Source organism: Blennius ocellaris, assembly GCF_963422515.1.
Source record: "Blennius ocellaris genome assembly, chromosome: 6".
Taxonomy (NCBI): Eukaryota; Metazoa; Chordata; class Actinopteri; order Blenniiformes; family Blenniidae; genus Blennius; species Blennius ocellaris.
In genome coordinates this window covers 22,970,558-22,998,507 of record NC_137655.1, presented here as the reverse complement: position 1 = coordinate 22,998,507, position 27,950 = coordinate 22,970,558, and the positions used below count along the sequence as shown (strand labels likewise).

The 27,950-nt window shown below is 43.5% G+C and overlaps 1 protein-coding gene across 1 annotated transcript in view; it reads right to left on the bottom strand.

Moving 5' to 3' along the window:
• The window catches only part of il1rapl1a (interleukin 1 receptor accessory protein-like 1a), a gene marked incomplete at both ends in the record, with an annotated part of 181,130 nt that extends 153,483 nt beyond the window's left edge, over positions 1 to 27,647 (bottom strand). Inside the window, one exon of the mRNA XM_080498496.1 lies at positions 27,566 to 27,647. Coding sequence (XP_080354622.1) covers positions 27,566 to 27,647 — 82 coding nt within the window. The remainder of the gene's footprint in view (positions 1 to 27,565) is intronic.
• Positions 27,648 to 27,950: the final 303 nt, after the last annotated feature.

The window sequence follows — 27,950 nt, the reverse complement described above, 5'->3', positions numbered from 1 at the left end:
AGTCTTTTCAGCTACAACCCTCGACTTCTATATGCAAACTTAATTGGAGGATATTTTCTGTGTTCTACCCATTCTTAAGTCTTGCAATCTTTTCTAAATCTCTGCTATTGCTTCAGTGTTTTTCCCTAAAGCTTTGAGTTTAACGTTTCCCATTTCTTTTCTTTTATGTCAAACTCATATCGTCTGCTGTAACACTCCGAAATGTTTGAATTTCTCTATCAATATTTCCAACTCATTATTATCCTATTTCATTTCATTGCTTGTGAAGCTCTGCACATTATCCAATTACTCCACTGAAACAATAGTATATTGTATTCAAAAAAAGCCTAACGCATGCAAAACCGTAATACTTGCAACGTGTCTGTTTGTCTCTAATTGTATTTGTCTGAGTTGATCAAAAGACACACCAAAATCAAAAGCATCTGTTTGTTTCAGCATGCAATTAAACATGTATCTTAATGAATCAGGCCAATGATGGCGTGACGGTCTAATGCTTCAACTCATAGCATCGATGTATCTCTAATTTATGACAAGGCTTAGGAAATTGATGTTGTCTAACTAAAACTGAACTGAGAAAGAAAATAAATACTCACCTTTCCACCTTTTTTATAGAGCAACTTCATAAGTGCAACTTGAATTGTTTCTGTATGCAACAACGGTTATACCTATAAAGGATACCTTAAAACCACATTGCCCGGACTTGTCTTCAGCCATTGATGGATGAAAGGAAAAGAGGTTGGGGGCGGTTAGGTGGGTTTGGAGGAGCACTGGAAAATGAAAGAAACTCATGCAAGTTTCCAGAATTTTACTGCCATTAAAGTATTTCCTCTAGATGAAAGATGATTTAAAACAATACTGTGAAACTATTAGTACACATGTAGCTAGTCATTTGCCTTTTTTTATTTTATTTTATTTTATTTGAAGCAGAAATACACAATATGAATCTGTAATGTGTTATATTATAAATGCCTCTCTATTCACCAGCATGCTAAAATGATCCATTACAACACCATACAGCAACTGTTAAGAGGCGATAGCGGTATGGAGCAGCTGGCTAAAACGAACACTGTTGGAGGAAATGAGCTGTTCTTGATGTGCTCACTGAGCCTTTTGAGTATTTTCCTCCAAGGTTTACTCCAGACAGCGATGAGGGCCCTGTGCTTGCAGGTGGTGAATTCACCCGCTCCACAAAAAGTGTGAGAGTGAAGATTTTAAAAGGAAAATTCCTGAGAAAACTTAGATGAAAAGAAAGTGGTTGAAAAAGGGAAAATAGAGTTCTTTCCTGTCATTGTTCAGTCTTTATTTCTGGTTTGAAGAGAGGGTCCAGGGGTCGCAGTGGTTGGGAATGAGCACTGAGAGGACTGAAAGAGAGAAGTCCGTGTCTGTGATTGGCATGCTGGACAATCGGTGAGCCTGGAGGAAGCCACTGAGGCTAATCTAACATTAGCATTCTAAAAGAACTGCTGGGAATGAACAGCAACACACAATTCCACACATCAACAACACCCCATTGCATGACCTGTACATCCTGCGCAGAACAAAACGGCACCCATGTGTGGTGACAGAGTGCATCCTGAAAAATGACCCCAAAATCTATTGATGGATCAAGAAATAAAGATGTTGTCAACCTTGAACTACAAGTATTGATGACATTAATAGAATTTGTCTTTTCCCAAATATGTTTTTCAAAAATTGGGGTTGTTTTGAGTAATTTCCTAAATATTTAAGCAAATGTAATATTTGAACCCATTGTAAAAGACTGAAGTTGTCATGTTGGGCTACTTTATGGATGTTTTTTTTGTTTTTTGTGTCATTCAAATTTTATTTGGGTAAAGAAGTAAAAAAAGTTCTGAAATGTCTGACTACAAAGATACACAAAGGTTGTTTTGGTGGTGGAGTTTGTATAGTTCGTCAGCGCTCTCGCTTGACAGCAAGAAGGTCCAGGTTCAAATATCGGCCGGGGTCTTTCTATGTGGAGTTTGTATGTTCTCCCTGTGTGGGTTTCCTCTGGGTTCTCTGGTTTCCTTCCACAGTCAAATAACATACACGTGAGGTTCATTGGTGAAACTTAAATGCCTCTCGGTGTGAATGTGAGTGTGTGTGGTGTCTCTGTGTGTTTGTCCTGTGACTACCACCACCCATAGTCAGGTGGGCTCGGCTTCAGCACCTCACAACCTTGCACGGCAAAAAGGATTAAAGAAGGTGGATGGATGGTGTATATGTGTATATGTGTATTTGTACAATAATGTCAAAAAAAGGAGTAGAAAAAGGCAATGATCAAAAGGAAAATTTGCCAACTGATCTTAATTTCTAAATATCTTCCCATAATGTTTGGATATTTTTTTGGAGTGCGACATTTCAGTATTTCATTTGTAAAATAAATCACTTGTACTTTGATCATCGGCTTCTGTGTCCCAAAGTGAACACGTGATTGGAGAGACGCGGGCTGTGATGCTGCTCGCCACTGATAGTGAAGTAATAAGTCTAGAGTATCATTCATGCTGGTACACGATAAGTACACCTTTTTTGGTTTCAAATGGAAACAGAAAGTGTTATTATTCTGTCATAATTAATGTAGCTCACATAGATTAAAATAATGGATCTGGTCAAATTTAAGACAAGACTTTAATTATATTCAAAACAAGATAGTTAATTTCCTGGTAAAGCATAAAATACTGAGTGACATTTGACAAGAAAACTAACCTGTGTTTGTCCATCGAAAAAACTTGTGCATAGATTCCAGTGTGTGAGGTTCTAATGTTCAATAGTTATGTACAATTAGAAAATAACAAACCATTGACAGATACTGAGGTGAGGGGAAGCTGTTATAATAAAATGTGGATATATTCAGTCATGAGGTGAATAGTCAGATGTTGAATAATCCAATAATCTAATATAATAGCAAATGTTAGGAGGCAAAAAACAGGATAAATTGCTGTTTGTTAATTGTAAATATATGTAAGAATCTGTGCAAACTGAATAAGAGGTGGTATCAGTCTTCAGAAGAATGTATTAAAAAGTATAGATATCTAAAAAATCCACTTGAGTACAATCATCAACAACAAACACTTTCTTAGTGAGCACCTCCGGTTGAATTAAAAAGCATTAAAAAAAAACTACATAGTTGTAAAAGAATATTAGATGAAATAAAAAACAAACCAAACAAAAAACAACAACCATAAAGCGGCCAGAGAAAAGGAACAGTTTCAAGATAACTTGGTTTCAAGCAAGAGCAGAGGTTGATTCCACCAGTCCATTGTATGATAAACACAATGAGATGTGCTCCAGTAATGAGGGAAGACAGAGCTGTATTGATCACATGCAGTGGATCAGAGGACCTCTGTCAGTCCCTCAGAGCCCACTTTATTCAGCCAGCGCGCCGGACACAATCCCCTCTCATTTACTACTTTACATCTATCTTTCCTCTCTCTGCATCAGAATTTGTCCTTTTCTAAGGTTTTCCCCTCTTTTCATACTTTATTTTCCCAATCCTTTGTTGTCTCATCTTTCTCTCTGCTTCCATGTATCAGCATCCTTATTTATGTAAATCCATTTGCTGTGAGAATGAAGCTTGTCTAATGTCCTGAACACTGCTGCATTTCATGCCATTTCTTACCGGTAACGGTGGAATAATGAAAATGTAAATAGCGTTAAGCTGGGAGCTTAAGACAACCCCTTAATGAAGGCAGAGAGAGAGCGAGAGAGAGAGAGAGAGAGAGAGAGGGAGAGAGAGGGGGGGGGCATATGTTGCTACAAAGGAGTGGCAGCGTCACAGGCTACAACATCACATACAGCAACCCAGTGAAGCATGTGTATGGGAACCAACAGGGACATTATGGGAATTCAAGATGTGTGGTAAGAGCTGCCTTTAAACAAAGCACTGAAGATTATACTTTCAACATTTCAATGGCTCCAAACAGCATTCATCCCCTCATTCTCCTGTTTGTTTCCGATCAGCCCTCCTATGGTTGCAAGTCGGTCTCGAGGGAGCGATCCGGGCCTGTAATCTGAGGAGACGTTAATCAAACCCGGGCTTTGCCTCACACTGATGCAACTGCCTATTAGAAAGATAACTGTAGGAATTTGGTGAGAATTGATGATATCAATATTCCCTTTCCCTCACCACTCACGTTGCTTTTTACACATGCTCCTCTCCAGGAGAGTGAGGGGGAGGCGGTTACGTAAGGAGTGATCCAGGAGGGCTTCCCTAGAGCTTTGGATCGAGAGTGAAAGGAAAAGAGCAGGGAAATGAACGCAATGTCTGAACAGAGGGAAAGAGAGAAAACGGGGCATACGTGCGCAAAGGTGACCTCACATGTGAAGCCGATGAAAAGAAGGAGATCAGAGGGGGGAGGAAACGATGTAAACCAGAATAATTAGATTTCAAGCAGTGATTAAACATGAGGGAGACAGACTAAAAGAAACGATAGGAGGGGAGAAAAGAGTGCAAGTTGCAGAACGATTCAAACTGAAAGGAGGGATTTTTCCTGTTGCAAGTAGCATCAGCTCGCAGCACTCCGGTGCTGGCTGTCACCTTTCCAAATGCCCTGTGCCGATTGTATAGATCGTGGATCTACATAGGCCACAAAGCAGCATGAGTGTCCTTGCTTTCCTGCCCAACCTTGGGATAACTCTGCATTAGCACATCAGGCTGTTAAGTCAATCCCAGAGCTACTCAGCCAAACAGACCATTGGCTTGATCTTTGATTGTAAAAGCCTGCCAGGCTGGCAACTTAATCCCAGTGCGTAGTAGGCCAATCAAGTTGTCAGGCCAGACTCACCATCAATAACACATTTAGGTAAAGCACAAAGGCAGACAGAAAGCCTGATTTTCCACAGACACAGCTCCATCAACCCAGTCTAATATGTTTTTATATGAGACAGCCCATGTGCATGCACAAAGAATTATGCATTCGAAAACAGCTCTTTTTGAAAAACGAAGCATCTGATCGATATTGGGGTCTTCGCTGGGTAACTTGTTCTCGCTGCCTTTTTGCTATCGATCGCCATCTGAACTTCGTCAGTTGATGACGTGAAGCGGTGGAAAGGTTATTGTGCAGTCACCAGAACCACCCACATCTGCAGCGGCACGGAAAAATGAACTCCAAACACAACAACTAGGCAGAAGTGGAAGAAGCAGCAACAGCGAAGGACGAGGGAGGTGATGTGGCAACAAGACAAGTGCAAAGAGAGAGCGAGAGAGAGAGAGAGAGAGAGAGAGAGAGGAATGCAGGAAAGGAAAAAAAAACCCAAAGAAAGAAAAGGACAAAAAGTGAGTGAGGCAGACAGGGAGACAGCACTATTTACGGTAGATTAGTTGTTATGGTGATAAGCAGAAGAGCAAGGAAAGGATGTAGTTGTCAGGGCGATGGGGCTGCATTGGGTTTCTAATGATATGTAAAAATAACTATTTTCAGAAATCGCTGTACCTTTACAAAAACAGAACACAACTTACAAACGTGTGTCTACAAAAACACACACAGCGCTTGCATCAGGAGAGACATTCAGATTCTTTCTCAAAAATCCCAGCATGGAGTTCAGGTTCTAGTTCATTTTTAGTTAATGAGGCTTGGTAGACAGAAAGGCGCCAACACCAGGGAGTGTTTATTTCTGTCCGTACCCATTGTACATCTCACCTTCAATAAAGGTCTAATACACAGCATGTGAGTGCAAATCACTTTGACAGAAGGAGATGACAGAGGACTGTGGGTAACTGTAGTTTAAAATGGCCTGAAAGAGTTTCTCGATCGCTGGCCTTTGTAGTTTCTCAGCCTGCGGTGCAACCTCTGGGTTTTTGCGAAAGCATATGATATAATCATGTCAAGCAGCAATCAAACGCGCCTCCATATGGGAAGTGCGAATGAGTGATATCTCTCAGTCATGTCATTAGGTGTGTGCGTTGTGTTGGGTCTAGTGGTGAGGTATACACAACTTGCGGTTTGAGTTCAGGTTCTCACTTGCTTTATCTGGTGACAATTCTCAGAGAATGGGTGTCAAACTCGTTTCAGTTCAGGGGTCACAAACAGCCCAATGTCCTCTCGAGTGGGCTGGACCGGTAAAATGCTGCTAAAATAACCTTTAAATTGAGATTTTCTTTGGTGTGGCGCCGAGTATACATGGTGAAAACACCTATATTTTTGCAAAACCAAACAATTACTCCCCAGAAATTACTCCACTGTATACATAAAAACAATGAAACCTTCTGGTGTAGAATACAGTGAAATGTCTGAAAAACTTCTAAATCTGTTGAATTATGCACGTTTTCACAAACTCACTCCGACAGCATGATTTTGAGACTTATGCTAGTTTGCTAGCGTTCATGGCAGCAATCACAATATCTCAGCATTTTGTTGTGACCATTACTCTAAAAACTCTTTTTTACAAATGTCTTGGTGTTTTACCGGGCTGGATTGGAAGTTTTGTGTGCCAAGTTTTAGTCCACGGGCCTTATACTTGACACCTCAGCTGTAGAGGCTTTCACAGAGGCGACAGTGATGGTATTTCATTATTGAAACACTGACATGCCAGCATTCTTAAACTATTCCAACATGATAGTAGCGCTGTGATCAACTAAGAATGAACACCATGAGTGAAATGACATTGAACAGGAGTATTCAAATGAGTAAAACATTAAAAGTCCTCAGAAGGGGTATGATGACGTTTTGTTGTATTTAGGTACAAATTGCTACATTTTCATGGCAAATGCCCTCAATTGATTGTGTATGTTATTCCGCACGCCTGTCAGATGCAATCCATTAGGGGATCAGCTTTCACATGTGTGTGACTCAACATCAAATTTGTGCCCATTTTTCAGCAGATGAGGCTCTTTGTTTCTGGGAAAATCGGATCCAACCACTTCCTCCCCGACTGCACATACTGCCGTTCTGTCCTTGCCATTTAATGCAGGCTAAATTGCCTTGATGTTGATGGAAGCGTCTTGTGGCACTTCTCATTTACCAACATTTAATTACCTTGGCAGATTATTTCTGTAGTAGATATAAACCCGCCTATTTAAGACATGCACACACAGTGTTACAGCAGTGCATATGCTGAATATTACACTGACGTGAGTGATACCGCAGGATTATTGCTTCATTATCAGTGGAGAGCAGCATGCACATATTACACCCCAAGTCCCTCCATAGTCACATGTTCACTTTGGAGTATAAAGCCTCCAGTCTATATACACCAACAACAAACACACACACACACACACACACACACACACACACACACACACACACACACACACACACACACACACACACACACACACACACACACACACACACACACACACACACACACACATACTCACTGGAGGGAATAATTCCCTGACTATGATGGTCTTTAAATGGAAACCGTTAAAGGGGATTTAAAGACCAGACCGATGGTATAAGAAGTACTTACTGTCATGCAGTTTTCTCATGTGTAACACTATACAGTACCTGGCCCATTACACAAGCCGTACCCTCATTGTGTTAGTTATTGAAAACATTTACAAGTTTAGCTTTGAAGGATACTTGAACTTCCACAGATCGAAATGCCCACAGCAGAGACATAATACGGAGAATAGAACTTTAATTTCAATTCAATAGAAAACCCCAAACTTCTTTGTGGCTTACATTGAGTACAAAAAAAAAGCAAGTGTGAAGGCAAATGCAATACCTTCCCTAAAGAAAAAAAAAGTATAACCTTGCAGCTTCTCTACGCTGTCCAATATAGGCAGTAAAGCTTTTGTGAACGAAAACAGCCTTCCTATCTGCACAATGCACCATCCAGTCTGGCTTTCCACAAGAAAGCCATTTAATCTCCAGTAGTCTGCATGTGATCAATCTCCCAGCACTGTGTTACTGCAGCGCAGGCCATTCCTCATCATTTAGAGAGAGGAGTATTGACCGGGCCAGGACAGCATCCGTAGTGTATCTGAGTGTATGTGTGAGGGCATGCATACGTGTGTGTGTGTGTGTGTGTGTGTGTCTGCATCTGTACTAAACCAAATAGAATCCATTAAACACGGATTTCCTTCAATTTTCTTTTTACATTTACTTGTGTGTGTTTCTATGTATCTTTATGAAATGTAGGTGTGTGTTAAAGGTATGCAAACAGCACGCTAACAGACCTGCGTGTTCACGTCTGCTTGTTTCCACAAGGGCCGTACTCTCCACTTATCGTCAGTGTATCCTTACTTTGACACGTAGTGGCTCATGCCAAGAAAGTGCACCGAGTACAAGCACAGCATTGTTAATGAGCGTCAGATGCAATTGGTTTAGCACAGTAATGCAAAAGAGCGAAAGAGAGAGAGAGATGGAGAGCGATGGCTGACACTATGCTTGTATAGATAATAATATATAGACACTAATGTATATAGATGAACAGCTAATATGTCAATAATAAACTATCAAGCCTCTTTACTGACCTCGAAATGAAGGTGAACGACAGTTCAATACAGCTTCTGGTGAGGAGACAGGCGTGACAAGTGCCGACAAGGTCTACATCTTATTTGTGTTTGTCATCGAGCTCATCAACTTGACAGAGGGACTGTATAGACAGGAACATTTCAGTTTTCAAGTGTCGAAATAATAGCAGCTGTATGATTTGTGAAAACAAAGGCAAGCACCTTGACAAATAAATTAACTGAGTGACTGACTGGCTGAGTTTTGCATTCCTGTCCTCTCACTTATTGAGCGGCTATTCAGGCATCAGCTCCACGGACTCCATTCCCCACACTGCCTTGAGGCCATGTCAGATTTACAGTTATCCATGACAGGCTCTTATCAAGGATTTGGAGCAGGACTTTGCAGAGTCATCTAGAATATTGGCTCTCTCAGGTTTTTTTGTGTGTTTTTTTTCTTTTTTTTTTTCTTATCCCCCCTCTCAGAGAAACAGCGAGAGGCCAAGGTTGGGGTATGACAAGCCATATAAATACAGTGCACGCACGCACACACACACACACACACACACACACACACACACACACACACACACACACCCGCACACACACACGCGCGCACACACACACACACATTCCTGACATCTCCTGCTGGGATCATTGCAGTAGCAAAGCCCTGTCATAGCAGAGTGTGTAGACAGTGAGCTGACTGCAGTGCCTTTGCTATAGTCTGAGTGAGCAGCGCTCTGCAGATATGAGGCTTATTTGTTTTTACAAGTTTGGACAACAACAATATGCACCGCATAAAAAGCACTAATCATTTTCTTCCATGTCTATGATTAAAGGCAAATTTTTATACAGATTACTGCTGTATACTAATAAATAGTTTGTTTGTTTTTTTAGCTATTCATTAGGCAAGTGACTGTTTTTCTTAATATCTGAGACTACATGCTTACACACATGCCAAACATTCACTCATTGTGTCCAAACAATTGCATCGAGGGGACTTTTAAAAAAAACTCATTGACACATAATAAAGGACAGTAGTACTCAGTAGTTTGTGACAATGATTGTAGTTTATGGAAATCCTTGAAATAAATAAATCAGTTGTGAATAGTGGGAAAACTTATGAGCCTTGGGTCTATTTTGCAAAAACACCTCGTAATAGGATATTTTAAAGTTTCTCCAAGGAGTGTCATATAAAGGGCTATAAAACTTTGTCTCACAGTGGATAGTGTTTTGTATTGTCACCTCACAGAAAGAATACCCTCAGTCTGAATCCAGACTGGGCTTTACTCTGTGCAGTCTGTATGACCTTCCTGTGTGTACATAGGCTTTCTCACACAGGACCAAAAATGTCCACATGAGGCTAATTGTTGACTCTCAATTGTCTGTAAATGTTGGCCATGATTGTATCTCTCTTGGGTCTGAAATTCCAAATTTCACAGAGACATAGTTGCAGGGTTTAATATTTAAAAAGAGGCCAGGGAGTCACAGTAGTGACTTTTCTGCGGCAAACTTCTGGGGTTTATACACACACACACACACACACACACACACACACACACACACACACACACACACACACACACACACACACACACACACACACACACACACACACACACACACACACACACGCACACACACACACACACACACACACACACACACACCATGTGTACAATAACATGTTTTACTGTGACTCAAAATCACATTAATTAAATGTAAATAAAGTAGAGGAGTTTTAGAAAATATTTAATTTAGCAGTCTTAGATCTAGCATGTCTTTATTTCATATCATGACAGTTTTTAATAAAGAAAAAATCGAAATAGCATTTGTGTCTTTTAGCCTTTTTTTTGTAGAAACAGCAGTGACTGCAATGAATTAGGCAGAATTATTATGTGGGTAAAGTAATAACCCTTTAATCCGAAAGGCATTATTATTATAATTAAAGATGTGAGCAGATTCAGGTGTTATATCCATGTTTTTCCATTTATCGAGGTACAGATGAACCTTTCCCGCCTAATCAGGGACTACAGCAGTGTGAACAAACATTTGATTAAGCCACACACTCCACATACAGTATTTAATGAAATCTGCTGGCTTATGAATGAGACACAGTGAGGCACCCATTCTTGTATTTGAGCTGAGTGCAAAGCGTTGTTTTCCACTGCAGCATGTTCACTCATCCCTACAGGCTGTGTTTAAAAGCCATTATTCCAGCTAACAGACCAGTCAGCAGGCCCTTGGATGTGTTTAGTGATGTGCATTGTCTGTCTCTCTTATGACATTTGGAGTGCATAAATGGACAAATTGTTCATACAGTGTTTTATTTTTCACTTCAGTGTGGAACATCAGAGGTTGTGTTGGCGTGGAGTTGCAGCTGTGAGCGATTCATGATCAAGGCTATCGTCAGCTTATGTCACAGTGGAAAGTCGGGCATGAAAGGCAACACACTGCGCCTTGTGCAAGTTTTTATGCTTTTACTCTTTCGACCACAGGACACAAATAGTTTTTCCAGAATGAACTTGTGAATCTTTACTCAAAAAGTAAATAAAAGAGCGATACAGCTGCTGAAATGTTAAAGTGTATAAAAGAAATGGTGGCCATATTATCTCTGTGTTTATACTGACAATATTGATTACATTTTTTTTATTTTTTTATTATTGAATAATCATGACAGGATCAGGATTGCTTACATTCAAATAAAGTATTCAAAATATTACCAACAGAAAGTACGAATATTGGTGTCAAACCACTGAATCACATCTATCATCTTCGATGCTTTATCCACTTCGGGGTCAATTGTGACTGCAGCTGATGGAGTAAACCAGGGACAGGTTTATTATTCCAGTGAAAACTCAAGCATGCACCAGGAGAACATGGAAACTCCAAAAAGAAAATCACAAACTGGAGTCGAAAAAGCAATGTATTTCACTGTGAAGCGAGAGCACTTATCATTACACCAGAGTGAAGCAACCTCCATGAATATAATAATGAAATATGAAAGAAAAACTACGTTCATCTTGTGTTTTGTGCTGTGAGTCAGCAGTAAGTTAACAAATCCAGTAACAAGGTGATTCTTCTTTATACATCCACAATTAAGACCCACGATTTACAGCCTGGTGTAATTAGCTCCAACCACTTCACTTTTTTTTTGTCATAAACCTATAACTGACATGCCTCGGTAATGCTTAATTCATGAATACAACAATATGGCTATGGGCAAAGAGCCATATCGAAAACCCATCCAGGCAGAATCAAAGGCTATTACTGAAATAGTAGCTGGACAGAGCCAGGTAAAGCTCAGTTGTTAGGACACATTACAGTCAAATGGGATTTCATGGTTCTCTGTGTAATCCAGGAAAATGGATCGGGTGTTCTATTGTGAACCATGTGAATCAATCAGGTAATGAAATTGATCATGTAATGGTGGGAAATAACCCTGATAATTGGAGTCTCTCCGTCTCATCTCACATGACTCACACAAACTTAATACTCCCATTCAAGTGGCCACTCTACAGGGCTGGTTGGACCAGCTATGGAGCTCTCATCTGTCTGCTTGAGTTTCACTTATAGCTCAAGTCTACAAAGAGAGTAATTTAAAAGTTGGCCATGTTGCATCAAAGTAAGTGTGTTTGACTAAACAGAGATGATTGTTCTCTGGTCTTCAAAGTTTTTTGGGTGACTCGGTAACTTCAAGCTTTGCCGATACAACCTCAGCTTCTCATCGCACCCATTACTCATTACCAGCCCACCAGTGAGGTGGGCTGGTAAGATTAGAGTCAACAAGTGCCTGAAAGGATTCAGAAAATGCCTCCAGTAGCAGTCTTTTTTTGTGTGTGAATTCCTGTGAACTCACAATGAATGTTCACAGGCAGTGAACAATATATCCAAATCTGTTACTTTGTGGGAGGTTGTGTTGATCCTTACATAGGCCATAGTTGGAGATAAGATTACATTTTATGCATGGCTAAAAAAAATAAAAAAATAATATTTTTTTCTGGTGCATTAACAGATAGACTGGCACAGTTAACATATGGCTTCAGACCCGTTTCCTCTCTCCCAATACCTTGTATGAAGTGAAATTACATCTAAAACTCTTCACTCTGCTTTGAAAGAGCTGGAACCTTGTGATGAGGATGTCTAACCACAAACATTGCTATAGGCTGATGAAGACATGAATGACAAATCATACAGGCAGCATATGATGTTTAAAGCCTTTGTTTTTCTTTGTACGTCCACCCACGACTTATGTCTTGATGTGCACATCAACCCCAAGGGATACGTGACTGTCATGTTCCCAGTGTCTACGCTCTTTCATCAGACTCTTGTTGCCTTTTCTCAAAGTTGATGTTTTTAGAAAGATTTGATATCTCCACAAAAACACACACTGTGTGGCAGTAAACTCCACATGCCCATATTCAACCATAATACAGATTGTCTTTCTTGGAATCCAACCTCAATATCTTGCCGGAGACAAAATGTTGCCCCAGAAGATATTTACACACATCACACTAAATAAAGATGTCACATGGTTGTATTGTGTCATTTTGAATTGTGTATACACATACAATATGTGAAACTACTCAATATTCACTGGTTTTAAAATAAAAAAATATCTTCTTCACACCTTCTGTTTTCTCTGACAGCTGTTACAAAAAAGATCATTCAAAGGACTAGGTATATCCAATTAAGGAAAGAAGTGTGAGGATCCACACCTCACTCCAGCACCGGATCCTCCCTCACTGACACTCCTGCAGGTAATTTGCTAATTGATTGCTCCCACCTCTTAAACCCTGCAGTGAGGCGGATCCGGTGCCAGAAGATTGTGTCTCTGTTCTGAGTCACCTGCTCCCTAAATGCGCTCCACGACTCCCTGCTTCTAGCATCCTCGGCCAGCATCCTCTCCACGCAGCGCTCTCTCCTGCTGCAGTCCAGAATGCACTTTACAGCTGCTCACTCCATGTGTCCTCAGCGCATCTCCTCCCAGTGCAGCACGCCTCTCTGCTGCGGTCCTCTCACCCGTGCACTCTGCACCCTGGAGTCTCCATTCCTCATCTCCCAGGCCTTGCAATATCAATCAACCATTGCTAATTGCACCTGCTCTGCCTCCTGGTCTGTTTCTGGGTTTCAGAACTCCACACACCAGCTCCAAGCCATAACTGAATTTTCTGGCCACGAAAGTTAACCCAGCGGACCTCAACTCGGTGGGAGAAGCCCTCTCCTCCCAGGGGGCGCTACTCAGTCAGGACGAACGTCTGCTGCAGGATCTTGTTGCTTCCATCCAAGACATTCATCAGTGGCTAGTCCAGCAGACTTCTACAGACGCTTCCCTGTCAAACCCCAGCGCCACTCACTCCCCACGGGCCCAGGATGACTCTTCTCCCAGCAAAGAGCCCTTCATTCCCCCACCAGAACCATACGCCGGGGAACTGGGCTCCTGTGACCAGTTCTTGCTGAAGGGCTGCCTCGTCTTCGACCTCCAGCCCTCCAAGCCCTCTGATCGGGCCAAGATTTCCTAAACCACCAATTTCCTGCGAGGGAAAGCAGCTCGGTGGATGATGGCACTCTGGAACCACGAGTCACCGGTTATTCAGACCTGGGCCCGCTTTACCAAGGAACTTAAGAAGGCATTTGATCAACCGGCAAAGAAAAGGGAGGTGGCGTAGAGGCTTCTCTCCTTCTCCCAGGGCACCATGTCAGCAGTCGACTACTCAATCAAGTTCTGGATCCTGGCGCAAGAGTGTGGGTGGTATGACGATGCTCTCCAGGGAATCTACGCCCAGGGTCTCTCGGACAGACTCAGGGTTAGGATTATTCAGGCTCCACGGAATTCATGGACATTGTGTCCGACCGGGGGGACCTCAATTCGCCTCCCAGGTGTGGAAGGCGTTCTGCTCGGTCCTGGGGGCAACAGCCAGCCTCTCCTCTGGATATCACCCCCAGACCGATGGCCAGACAGAGTGGGCGAACCAGAACCTCAAGGCGGCTCTCTAGTGCATGACTGCGTGGCTTCCTTCATCCTGGAGCGCCCACCTTCCATGGATTGAATACGCCCACAACTCCCTCACCTGCTCAGCCACTGGGATGTCGCTGTTCATGGTATGTTGCGGTTTTCAACCGCCCCTGTTCTCAGATCAGGAGCTCGACGTAGTCCCCACGGTCACGGACCACCTACGTCACGTCGGGGAGGTACATGGAAATCTGCCTGGGCAGCGATCTCCAGAGCCGCGGAGTCCAACAAACGATTCGCAGACTGTCACCGCACTCCCGCTCCAGACTACAGACCCAGGCAGATGGTGTGGTTGTCCTCCCGAGATCTTAGACTGGAGCAGGGAGGCATGCTGCACCGGGAGGAGGTGCACTGAGGACGCACTGAATGAGGAGCTGTGAAGTGCATTCAGGACTGCAGGTAGAGTTGCCGAAGCTGGCTCCCCGCTACATCGGCCTATTTCCGGGCTCCAAGGTGATCAATCCCACAGCTGTCCACCTCCAGCTCCCCGGCTCCCTCAAGGTCCACCCTACGTTTCATGTCTCTCTCCTCAAACCAGTTTCCTCTAGCCCCATTTGTCCTCCTGCTGACCACCCACCACCCCCTTGGATCATCGATGATCATCTTGCCTTCACCGTGTCCAAGATCTTAGACGTGCGGCCTCGGGGTCTGGGTTTTCAATATCTGCTGGACTGGGAGGGGTACAATCCAGAGGAGCGGTCCTGGCTCCCCTGTCTACTCATCCTGGACAAGAAACTCCTCACGGACTTCTACGCCGAGCACTCGGACAAGCCGGGTAGGCCACCAGGTGGCGACCATTGAGGAGGGGGTACTGTGAGGATCCACACCTCGCTCCAGCAGCAGATCCTCCCTCTCTGACAGTCCTGCAGGTAATTTGCCGGTCCTGCTGCGGTCCTCTCACCCGTGCACTCTGCACCCCGGAGTCTCCATTCCTCATCTCACAGGCCTTGCAATATCAATAAACCATTGCTAATTGCACCTGCTCTACCTCCTGTTCTGATTCTGGGTTTGAGGACTCCACACACCGACTCCAAGCCGTAACAAGAAGTTCATCTCAAAGATGTTTGATGGTTTTATAGAGGGAAAACTTTAATCTAATGCAAATGACAGGAATTTATTTCACTTTTTATTTAAGCTCTCCATTCATCTTCAATTGTGACTGAGTTCACGGGGAGCTGGAGCTAGTCACCGCTGACTAAAGGTGGAGACATGAGACATGCTGGACAAGTCGCCTGACCATCGCAAGGCAATCACGGAGAGACAGACACACACATAGACAAATACAACCAAATTACACATGCCAATGATCCTCAAAATGCATGTTTCTGACCATGAGAAGGATCCAGGAATAAGATACAAACTCCACATATAAAAGCCCTCAGGCCCAAGCCTGGATCGAACCAGGGGAATTTGCAGTATGACGCAAAAGTGCTAACCACTTCCTGAATGTTCAGTTCAATTAAGCCCTCTTTTATCAGGAATATTTTGACTTTGTACAGAATTTTGGGGGGTTTTATCTTAATTCACATTGGTGACGAATAACTTATTTTTGGTTTTGTTGCAGTGTGCAAACCACTGAGTTTAGTCGTTTTTCAGTTCAGACCCATAATCAGAAACATACAGTGAAGATTACAGCCTACTGCAAACTGGGTTTGCAAACAAACTCGGCTGAATAGACTGTTGTTGTTTTTTTTTTTTTCCTATCTGATTTAAGATCTGTGTGGGCTTCTTGTCCAGCAGGGATAAAACAGCAGACTTGTTCAGGTTGGACCAGACCGGGTCAGATCACAACAGAGACAACTGGAGTCTGATAGATGGACCCTGACAGGTTGTTTCTGTCAGAGAGCTGCTCACGGTCCCTGGGAGTGAATCTCTCGCAGTGTCAGCATTGCCTTGGTCAGTCCACTGCACAATCGCACATAGAGGTGAGCAGAGCGCCTGGAGTAAAAACCCTCATTTGCAGCAGCAGCAGCAGCATACTGACCCCAAAGATCTGGGTCACAAAGACGTGTGTATGCACAGCTCATACATAGACCCAAAAACAATAAGCAGCAGCAGCACAGACTGTCTGATATCCAACTCTGCAGAGCTTGACTGGTCATTAAAAGCAGGAGCAGCATCAAGCATGGCAGCGAGAAGGAAGGAGCATGAGCTGCATGCAGCGTCCACACCTTTGAGAAAGTCATTAATCCATGTAATACAGGCCCAAGTAGATTCCTCATTGAATAATTATAGGATTGTGGCATGCTACAACACTGGGAATGCCATCTGGACACTGCAGGAAAAAAAAATCAATTGAACAGTTGCTTCATCCAGTCTCTCTTGAGGGCTAATCAAGCCCTTATATCTGATCCCTTACCCATAACTATTCAAGGTTGTGCAATCAAATCCCCAACTCGTTCTGCTATCCCACCACAACAATAGGGTATTCCCCTCAGAAACAACACAGTGCACAAACAAACAATTCACTTGAACCAAGAACCAAAAAAAAGACCTCTTTGTCTCTTTGTCCTGAAACTTGCTGCTTCTTACCCTCTTTCTCAGTGGTATTATTATTAGTAGTAGTAGTAGTAGTAGTAGTAGTAGTAGTAGTATTGCTGTTGTTGTTATTGTTGTTGTTGTTAGCATTAATGATAACAATAATAATAATATGAACAACAATAATAATAATAACTTCCTTTAACCAGCATTGACCTTAGTTTAAGTGGAAACCAGAAGCAGTCCTTTGAAGCAGATTTAATAGCAGTCAGGAGAATCCACCTGCTCCATCTCTTTCATCTCCGGCACATGAAGACAAATGTCCTAAACCTTTGAACCGGAAAACAATCACACACTAGGGGCTTTATCAGCCAATTAATCTCTTCCACCACTACATTTCATCCTTACTACAGAAGACTAACCTCCACACTGTTCTGTTCGTAACCGATTATGATGTAGAGGTGGTAAAGATCCTGAATTTTTCATTTAAATTATGAAATAAGTATAAAGAAACATAATTTGGGGGTTTGAGATTTCTAATAGACTAATAGTCATAGACTAAAACTAACACCATGATTGCAAACAGGATCATTCAAATGAGGGCTTTGTGTGGCTGGTTGTTTGTATTGATGGAGTAATGGATGTGTTTATGGAGGAAACTATCAAACATATCAGCTAAAGCAAACAAATATCAATTTGGGAACAAAAAATAAACTGCAAAGTGGACGATTATTTGTCACAAAGTCTAAGCTGTGGAGAAAACCGCAGAAGAGATTCAGAAAAAAGAAGTAGAAAATAGAGGCGAGTAACAACAGAAATTTGCAGCTGCTATGCATTGTGCATATATTTCCTCAGAATGTGCAGTTAGTAGATCAGCTTCCACATGTGTATGTGTGCAATATCAGGTCATGTCATAGATAATGGCCCTATGTTTTACAATATGCAAGTGCACATGTCTTCAGAGATGTCACGTTGTCATCTTTATATATGAGACACAGCGACAGAACGCATGGAAGCCTCAAACCGCAAGTTTTAAGCAAGCTTATTTCAATTTCCTCTTCACCATTCACACTCCTTCAGGCAGAAACAGGAGCATTTTAAAGTGGCATTAGATGGCCAAAGTGCACTGTGGCAGTCAATCACCTTTGACCCCACACTTGGGAGGTAGTATTGACTTTGCTCCTATCGATATTTGACTGAAGGAATTGGAGGACCCGGCTGATTGATCCGATGTGTTGCCATGACTCTGATCTATGTGGAAATCCCGCACTAACTGAACCACACAACAACAAAGGTAGCAAACCTTTTGTGTGGGCACAAAAGGAGTATGCAGTCAAACGCATGCACTTGAACAAACACAAACATTTATCTCAACGTGAAATCAACTGTTATTACACAAACACACACAGGTAACCTGAAACAGCTCAATGGTCAGAAGACAACCAACTCTAAAGCTGCAATATTAATAAAGAAGTGTGTTATGAGCAGTGGTGTGCAGTCAGGGGCATCAGGGCTAGCACTGCCAGCCCTGTCAAAAATGATTTTTCTTTTTTTTTTTTTATATAATAATTAAAAGTGATTCTGGAATCAATTAGTGACTTTAGCAACTTTGTTCAGAATACGACTGGTTATATTCTGTGGAGTTCAAATCTCCTATGTCCTCTAAACGCATCACATCTCCTTTCCTCTGCTGGGGGCCAGCAGTAACTTCATTGCTACCCTCTGATGGAAGCTGGACGCTGCTATTGGGTTAAAATGTTAAGTGATAGTATCATCAGCCAATCAGATTTTGATGTGTTATTGACGGACCGCCTTAGGGCCAGCAAAGTTTCGAGCGCTGGTCTTGCTGTTCATTGAAATGAGCGTGACTGATTGGCCCATGGGCAGGTGGTGATGACACATTTATTATTATCTGCTACTCTGGAGTGATGGCGGTTAATTTAACATCAAGATCGGATGATACGATAGCAGACCTGCTTCGGGGGCCTTTTTCAAGGCGCCGTTAGCAGAAGAAATGGAAATTGTGAGTAGAAGAAGATCGACACCAGAAATGGATGAGCGAACTCAGATCAACAAAAGCTTTGTGCAGCATTTTACAGCAGGATAGATTTAATCTACAAGTGATGGTGAGTGCTAGTTTTTTTTTTTACTTTCTCTGGATTAGATTAGATTGTAAAGTGGTGTTTACCATACAATTGTGCACACAGACAGACAAGATTCGCACCCCCGATCCCCTTCCTCCCCCTCTCTGTGCAAACCTGTTGGAAACACTGGAAAATGATCTGATGGTGAAACTGCACAGTGGTGTCTTGATGTGTATTAAGTGCTGATGCATAATAAAGGCCTTACATTGGATTCAGATTGTGTATTTACTGCAGGACATAAAATGTGGCGGGGGGGTGGGGTTGTATTTTGTTACTGATGGCCCTGACTGAATCCCCCGCATGCTACTGGTTATGAGTCATCATTCAGTTGAAAAATAGATATGATAGTTAATCACAAAGCATAGACCTCATGAAAATCATACATAAGACACGTATCTTCATGTCGAAAGTTCAAAGGGATAAGTACTATATACTATAGAAGTTCAGACCAAGCTTTGGTGTAAAATCTATCATGAACAACCCCTCTTTGATGCAAATTATGTTTGCTCTTGTCCCCTGTTTACTTTGATGTACTTTGGCTTGTTTTCCCCATGAGATGATTTATGTGGCAGATTATTGTGTGGAGAAAAATGAAGAAACTGTTTCGAAAAAGGGCCCCACAAGTTAACTGCAGAGATAATTGCTCTTGGTGGAAATATTGTGCAACCTCAATCTGACAACCAGCTAAGTTTTTGTGTCGCTCAGGTCTGCTCGGAATTCACTGTGGTGTTTTCATTTTCTTACTCACTTACATTTAGGTAAAAGTCTTGAATTCCAGTACCATTCTAATTAATTGCCATAGTATTTTTCATTCCATTTGGGCCTTTGCAGCAAAGCCAGATAAAAATACCTCGACAATAACGTTTTCTATGACACCTTCGGTCCATTTTTAGTCATCTACACTTGAATAATGACTATTTTACCGCTCAACTGGCCAACAGTCATTTCCTGTTGTCTTGATAATAGTCTCTTGCTTTGGCCTTAATTATACAAAAAAGGAAGAGGAAATCCATCATTGACTTATATAACACAATAATAAACTTTATACATAATCATGCTGTTTTACATCATGGATACCAGCAACATGTATGACTGTCAGGGACTAGGCTGAGGATCTCCCTTTAATAGAGGGCAGGTCACATGTTCTGAGCGGTGCTGTTCCACACCTGTAGCCAGTCTGCAGTCATTACTATGCCAGCTATATATGTCCTGTCTGTGTGTTTGTTCATTGTTGGTCTGTTAGTCATCGTCTCGTCCATCCTGTTCGCTTCTGTAGTCTAGGTCGGCTGAGCACCCCAGGTTGAGAAACAACCTGCATCTCACGTTGGTCTGTGCTGTCTATTGTTGATAAAGACTTGATTAAATGCACCCTGCCTCAGAGTCCTGCAATTGGGTCCTGTCTGATACCCGTGACAGAACAGACCAACCACCTTATGGACCCAGCGGACTCTCATCACCAGCTGCTAGGAGCAGTTGGGAGGCAGGGAAGCCGCCTCACTCAACATAATGAGCAGTTGGCTGGATTAACGGCGGGTCTCCAAGACCTTTCACACCGACACACTTCAGTGGAGACTCAGTTGAACCAACTCACTGGTCAGCTCCCTCAACTTATCACTCGTCTCTCAGCCCCGGATGCTCCAGCTCTCCCATCAGTCCCACCGGCTGCCGCCGCCGTCACGATGCCGCCGTGACGATGCCGCCGTCACGATGCCGCCGTCAATGCTGTCAAGTCCAGTGCGTTTCTCGGGAGACTCTGGAGACTCGCGAGCCTTCCTGGTCCAGTGTGGTCTCCGCTTCGAGATGCAGCCGGGCACATTTCCAACAGAGAGGTCGAGGGTAGCGTACATCACCTCCCACCTGTCTGGCAGAGCAGAAGGTTGGGCCACCGCTGAATGGAACCGCCGATCCCGGCTGTGTGACACAGTGGACGTGTTTGCAGACGCACTGTCAAAGATCTTTGATTGACGACCCGGCAGACACTGTGCAAGGGCAGAAGGTCGGTGGTTGACTATGCGATTGAGTTCCGCACTCTCTCCGCGGACTGCGCCTGGAACGATGCGTCACTGCAGGACACTTACCTCTACAGGCTGGCCAGCCCAGTCTGTGATCAGCTTTTCCCGTTAGATCTCCCTGATGACTTGGGTTCCCTCATTGCCCTGGCTGTCAAGATGGATAATCGTCTCACGGTCCGTGATCATCTCAGGCAGACGGATTCACTGAGAGGAGGAGCCACGAGCACACACAAGGATCGTCCCTCTCTCGGCCCCGCCTCGCAGCAGGAGCGAGCACCGAGTGCTGCACAGCTTCTGGAAGAACCGATGCAGCTTGGCATCTCCATGCAGGAGCAGCATCGGCGCCTGACCAGCAGCCCGTCTTTGTACTGTGGTCAGCACGGGCACAGAGCTGCAGCGTGTCCTTAAAAAGAACAGGCTCACCTGGGTTAAGGAGGGCTCCGGTGAGTTTTAAGACTTCCTCCACTGCACCTTTAAGAAGACTCACGCTGGCTAAACTTAGTTATGACGGCACCATATTAGACATTGACATTTTCATTGATTCAGGTGCAGATGAGAACGTTATGGACCTTAAGTGGGCTGAGCAACACAATATTCCCACTGAAATGTTATCATTGCCTTTAAAGGCTTTTGCTTTGGATGGACGTGAGATATTCTCCATTGATAAAAAGACACTTTCAGTTCAGCTATTATTTGGCCCCTCTCATGTTGAGGAGATTTCTTTTCATTTAGGTCTGAGTCCATCCTACCCAGTTATCTTGGACCTTCCTTGGTTGTGTTTGCACAAGCCCCATAGTGACTGGGAGTCGAGAGTGATTTTGAGTTGGGAAGGGAAATGTTCTGAACGTTGTCAGTCAGTGTCTTTAGTTAATGTTGCAACTGTTGAGGTTCCTGAGTATCCTGATCTAGAGCAAGTTCCCAGCTGCTACCATGATCTAAAAGAGGTTTTCAGTAAAGGGAAGGCTACATTACTGCCACCTCATTGTCCTTATGACGGTGCCATTGATTTATTGCCAGGTACCACTCCCCCCAAGGGTTGCATTTACTCGTTCTCACAACCTGAGAATCAGGCCATGAAAGATTAAGTTGAGTCCACCTTAAAGGCTTGTATTATTAGATCCTCGTCGTCTCCTGCAAGGCAGAATTTTTTTTTTGTTGAAAAGAAGGACAAAACACTTCGACCATGCATTGATTACAGGGGCCTCAATGACATTACAGTTAAGAACTGCTACCCACTACCCCTTATGACATTGGCCTTTGAATGCCTGCAGGGAGCCAAGGTGTTTACTAAACTAGATCTGCGTAATGCTTATCATCTGGTCCAGATTAGGCAGGGGGATGAATGTAAAACTGCATTTAACACTCTTTCAGGCCACTATGAATATTTGGTGATGCCCTTTGTGTTATGCAATGCTTCTGCAGTTTTCCAAAACCTGGTCAATGATGTGCTAAGAGATGCATTAAACAAGTTTTTGTTTGTGTATCTCGACAATATTTAGATTTTTTCTGTTGACCTAGCTAGTCATGTCAAGCATGTTCGGTATGGTTTGTAAAAGCCGAGAAATGTGTGTTTCATGCTCCTTCCATTTCTTTTCTCGAACACGTAATCTCAGAATGGAAGGTGGAGATGGAGAAAGAGAAGGTCAGGGCTGTAGCTGCTTGGCCGATCCCGGGTAACCACAAACAACTATTACGATTTTTGGGGTTTGCTAACTTTTATCGGAGGTTTATTAGGGGATTTAGCTCCATTGCAGCGCCACTACATGCCTTAACTTCCCCCAAAGTCCCATTTTCTTGGAATCCCTCAGCTGATCAGGCGTTTTCTGAACTCAGGGCCAGGTTCACCTCTTCTCCCGTGCTTTGTATTGCAGATCCAGGACATCACTTTGTGGTGGAGGTGGATGCTTCAGATGTTGGTGTAGGGGCGGTGCTCTCTCAGCGAAGCAGTGAAAATGGTAGGCTGCACCCGTGTGCCTTTTTTTCCAGGCGGCTGATCCCTGCTGACCAGAACTATGACATTGGCAATCGAGAGCTTCTGGCCATTAAGTCTGCATTGGAGAAGTGGAGGCATTATCTGGAGGGCGCAGAGCACCCTTTTGTGGTATGGACTGACCATAGGAACCTCGAGTACATCAAGTCAGCCAAGAGATTAAACTCTCGGCAGGCCCGGTGGGCTGTATTTTTTACCTGGTCTGACTTTGTGGTGTCATATTGCTCTGAGTCCAAGAACGTGAAGCCTGATGCCTTTTCCCGTGTCTTGAAACCAGATCCTGCTCCTCGTTCCCCGACGTCAATCTTAGCCCCGACCTGCGTGGTGGGGCCGGTGACTTGAGAGATTGAGGAGCAGGTTCAACATGATCTGCAGGGGGTGGCAGTGCCGCCAGGTTGTCCTCCCAATCGTTTGTTTGTGTGTTCCCCAGTCTAGGGTTATTCAATGGGCCCATACTAACCATTTGTCTTGTCACCCAGGAATTCAGCGCACCCTGTTCGTGGTGAGACAGCGCTTTTGGTGGCCAGGAATGAACAGGGAGGTCCGTGAGTCTGTCAGGGCTTGCCCAGTTTGTGCATGTAACAAGACCGCTCGTTCTCGCCCCTTCCGGCCATGGGTAGACCTGTCCATTGACTTCGTCACTGGCCTCCCTGACGCAGAGGGTTTTACCACTATCCTCATTGTAGTGGACCATTTCTCCTAAATGGCCCACTTTGTGCCCTTAGTGAAACTCCCATCAGCCAAGGTGCTGGCAGAGGTGATGGTGGCTAATGTGTTCCGCCTTCATGGGTTCCCGTGGGGCATTGTCTCTGACAGGGGGCCTCAGTTTGTGTTTTGCAGACTGTTGGGAACAACTGTGAGTCTTTCATCTGGGTACCACCCTGAGTCAAATGGCCAAACAGAGAGGGGGAACCAAGAGCTGGAATCTATCCTTTGTTGTCTGGTCTCTGACAGCTCGGCTTCATGGTACAGGCAGTTAGTCTGGGTAGAGTATGTGCATAATTCTCTTCCCTGTTCATCTACTGGGCTGTCTCCATTTGAGTGTGTTTATGGTTACCAACCTCCCCTGTTCCCTGCCTTGGAATCTGAGGTTAGTGTGCATATACGGGGGTGGTACTGCCAGGGACTAGGCTGGGGACCTCCCTTTAATAGTGGGGGCGGGTCACATGTTTTGGCCAGTTCTGTTCCACACCTGTAGCCAGTCTGCAGTCATTACCATGCCAGCTATGTATGTCCTGTCTGTGTGTTTGTTCATTGTTAGTTTGTTAGTCATCAATGTCTAGTCCATCCTGTTCGCTTCTGGAGTCTAGGTCGGCTACGCACCCCAGGTTGAGGAGCAACCTGCATCTCACATCGGGCTGTGCTGTCTATTGTTAATAAAGACTTGGTTAAACACATCCTGCCTCTGAGTCCTGCAATTGGGTCCTGTCTGATATCCGTGACAATGACTTTCTTGTTGATATGGCAGCTATTATGCCACTTCCTTCTCAGAATTCACAAAGTTTATATCAAACATCAGTTGCGCTGGGCAATGTTGTTTAAAGGCATCCTTCACACAAGTTTAGAAAAGGAAATTAAAACAAAATAGAGCAAGAAATGTGTCTATGACAACTGCAGGTGGCCAAACTTCCGTGTGATTAGTATATTATTGTAAAGTAAGAAAGCAAAATGTATTCGTCCCCTTGGCAAAATAATGTCTCTGCATTTAACAGATCCTATTAATAGTTAACCTTAACTACATATACAGGAGCTGCTGAGTGTCAAGGGTGTGGCTCATGGACCCCCCAGTTGGATTTGAACTCACCAAGCCAGCCTCGCTAACCTCTAAAAATCTTGTTTCCTTTTTTCTTGTTTCCCAGGATTTTTCTAATCATTTCAAAATGCATATGGGTTAGTGCAGGGGTCGGTGACCAGTGGCTCTTTCATCCTTGAGCCTCGGTCCCACTGCAGTACATCCCTGAGCGGGTCGGTACAATACGGTAAGGCAAAGTGCACCCAGACCCAACTGTGTTGCGCGTCCCACTACAGAGAGTGCGATAAAATGTAGGCGGAGTTGTGAACGAAGCAGGCATGGAACAACATTACATAAAAATCATGGCACAAAGAACCTGGAAGCCGCAGATCACTGCCGCCGCAGCCGTGCGATTCCTGTGTCTGTGACACAGCGAAAGCATTCTCAATCTGAACTGCAGCATCCATCTTCCGCTGGATCTCCTCTCCTGTAACTGAGAAGAGCGTTTGAATCTCGTTGGAAGACCGCGGTGTTGTGGAGCGCCGATGTTTCAATAAAACCGGTCAACAAAACAACCAGTGTGTGCAGAGCGGCGTATGCAACAGGAGTGTTTACGATGACAGATGAGATGTTTTAATATTGCCGACTTATTGAGAGTGACGATCGTCACTACCAGTCAGCAGAGTGAGTCACGATACTTCGTGCTCACAGCCACAGAGAGCGGCAATTATCCACTTAACGCTAAATAATCCTGAATGACATTGAAAGCCACACCACTCACATTCATGCGTCTAAAATCACTGATCACTGATTTATAGCAATGACAATTTTGGGACAACTTGTTCACAGACGAATCATACACAAAACTGCAACCCCGGAAAACTTGTGTTCAGAATTTTAGGGAGGAAAATAAATCCTGTACAATGCGCTTTTACATATTTCTAATTGATATTTTCTATATGTTTCATATCACTAGTATATGTCCATATATATGCAGTATAGTATAATATAGCTTTGTTTCTCGCGAAGAATAGTCTTCTTTGCGCACATGACGTCCCGCATACCAAAACTTCGGCACTACCGTGTGCTGTGCATGCACATTCCAGCTTGCGAATGACTATAAGTTAATCTGAAAAACGTATTCCTGAAGACAGCATCTGAGCCAGTGCACGACACCTCTGTTGAGATTGGCTCTGGCCAGCTGCCAATGTTTATGTTTTTGTGTCAAATGCACTAAATAATCCTTCTAAATGTGTCAAATATACTTTGAAATCAATTCCTTTGAATTAATAAGGCTGAAAAAAACAGTCGAGGATGAATTTGGTTGGGGGGGGGGCCTTCGGTGGTGTGTTCTGCTCAGTGGGAAGCAGGTCCAAATGGCTCTTTGAGTGTTGAAGGTTGCCGACACCGGGGTTAGTGTGTCTGTTCTCCATGTCAACAATCATTGTTGTTGGATGTTACCAGCACAATCGTAAAAAGTTTAGTGTGCTTTCCTCTCAATATAAAACCTTTTGCTCTAGGTCACTCTTTAAATCTTCAGAAATGTCCAATGCAGAACATGCAACATGACGCTAAGCCCAGAGAGGAACACACACACACACACACACACACACACACACACACACACACACACACACACACACACACACACACACACACACACACACACACACACACACACACACACACACACCAGGAAAACAAAGGAGTGGGAGCTAACAGGAGTCACAATAGGTAATCAGACAGGCTGGATGGTAGAAGAACATACACACATATAACATTACCTTTACTATCAGATTCATTCTAAACCCAGATGTAACAACCACTTGCCAAAAACACACACGAGAGAAAATATTAAAAATGATCATTCACGCTGTAATGGCTATCGCAGAATCACATCTACTGGCTGCAGATTTATTATTTCATTTGAGTGGCAGTCTGTCTTCATTGTGTAATAATTACCTCCTTAACACCACAGTATTCATGTCATGAAAAGTTTCTACTTTCAGTCTCTTTGATCTCCATTTTCTTTTTTGACCTTTGCTTTTGTTCGCTGCTGACGTTCAATTTGCTGGCATTTAGAGTCAAAATGAGTTTCATATTAACCCCTGGTGACCCAGTCACTGAGCAATTTGGATCATCTTGGAGGTGTCAGATTGAGGCGTGTCTGACTAATTCTGAGACATAAATTCATATCTATCTTGTCTCTTCATCTGAGACTCAAGCTGAAAAAACACATCCACTTATAGCTAAATTGCTCAGCTGCACTCCAACTGTACTGAGGGCAGCATCCTTTGCAATTACCTGCCCATCATCTTTCTGAAGGTTTTACTTTTTTTTTTGCATGAACCCTGACCCAAAAAGCTGTTTTCTAGCCCCGCCTGGAGTCTGCAGAATTAAGGGGAGGAATTATTTACTGTGGCAGGTGGAACACTGTCAATAACAAACAACAATTAAACACAATCTTACAGAGAAAAATAACTGCAGCACAAGATCTACTCACATATCCATCTTTAACACTTGAAGAAGCATGGGGCTGAGCCTTATGCAGGCCGACAGGTTGACATATTGTGCTTTCAATCAAGAGAAAATCATGTAGGTAAAATCACTGAAACGTTCGGAATGGGAAGTAAGGGAGTTAGTAAGGGAGTCAAAAAAACAGCAGCCTCAATAGAACCAGCTATTTCCAGTAAGAAACTGCTGTAAATATAAGCTGAAGCATTCAGCCATGCTCTCACAGAGGCATATAAACATCCCACATACGTAAACCGGTTCAAGTGAAGGAGTGGACAGAATACCTGAGCCTCTCTTGGAGACCACCTTTACGCTCTTGGATAGGGTGATGTACAGCAGGATCAGCAGAGGGCTGGGAGGTCTCATCTTCCCCCCGTCCTCTCAGCCTGCGAAGGGAAGAGTGAAGGAAAGAAGAAGAGAGATGGCAGAATGGAGAGAAAGAGAAAAGGAGCGATCAGTCAAAGCCTGTACACGAGATCAAGTACCTGCTTGTTGCTGCTCGACAGGAGTCAGTGTCACAAGTGTCAGTGTGTGGGGATGTTCTGCAAACACCACAGCAAACACACACACACACACACACACACACACACACACACACACACACACACACGCACACACATTTGCACAGCCCATATCCTCGGACTTTAAGATCAACACACCATTTTGTAC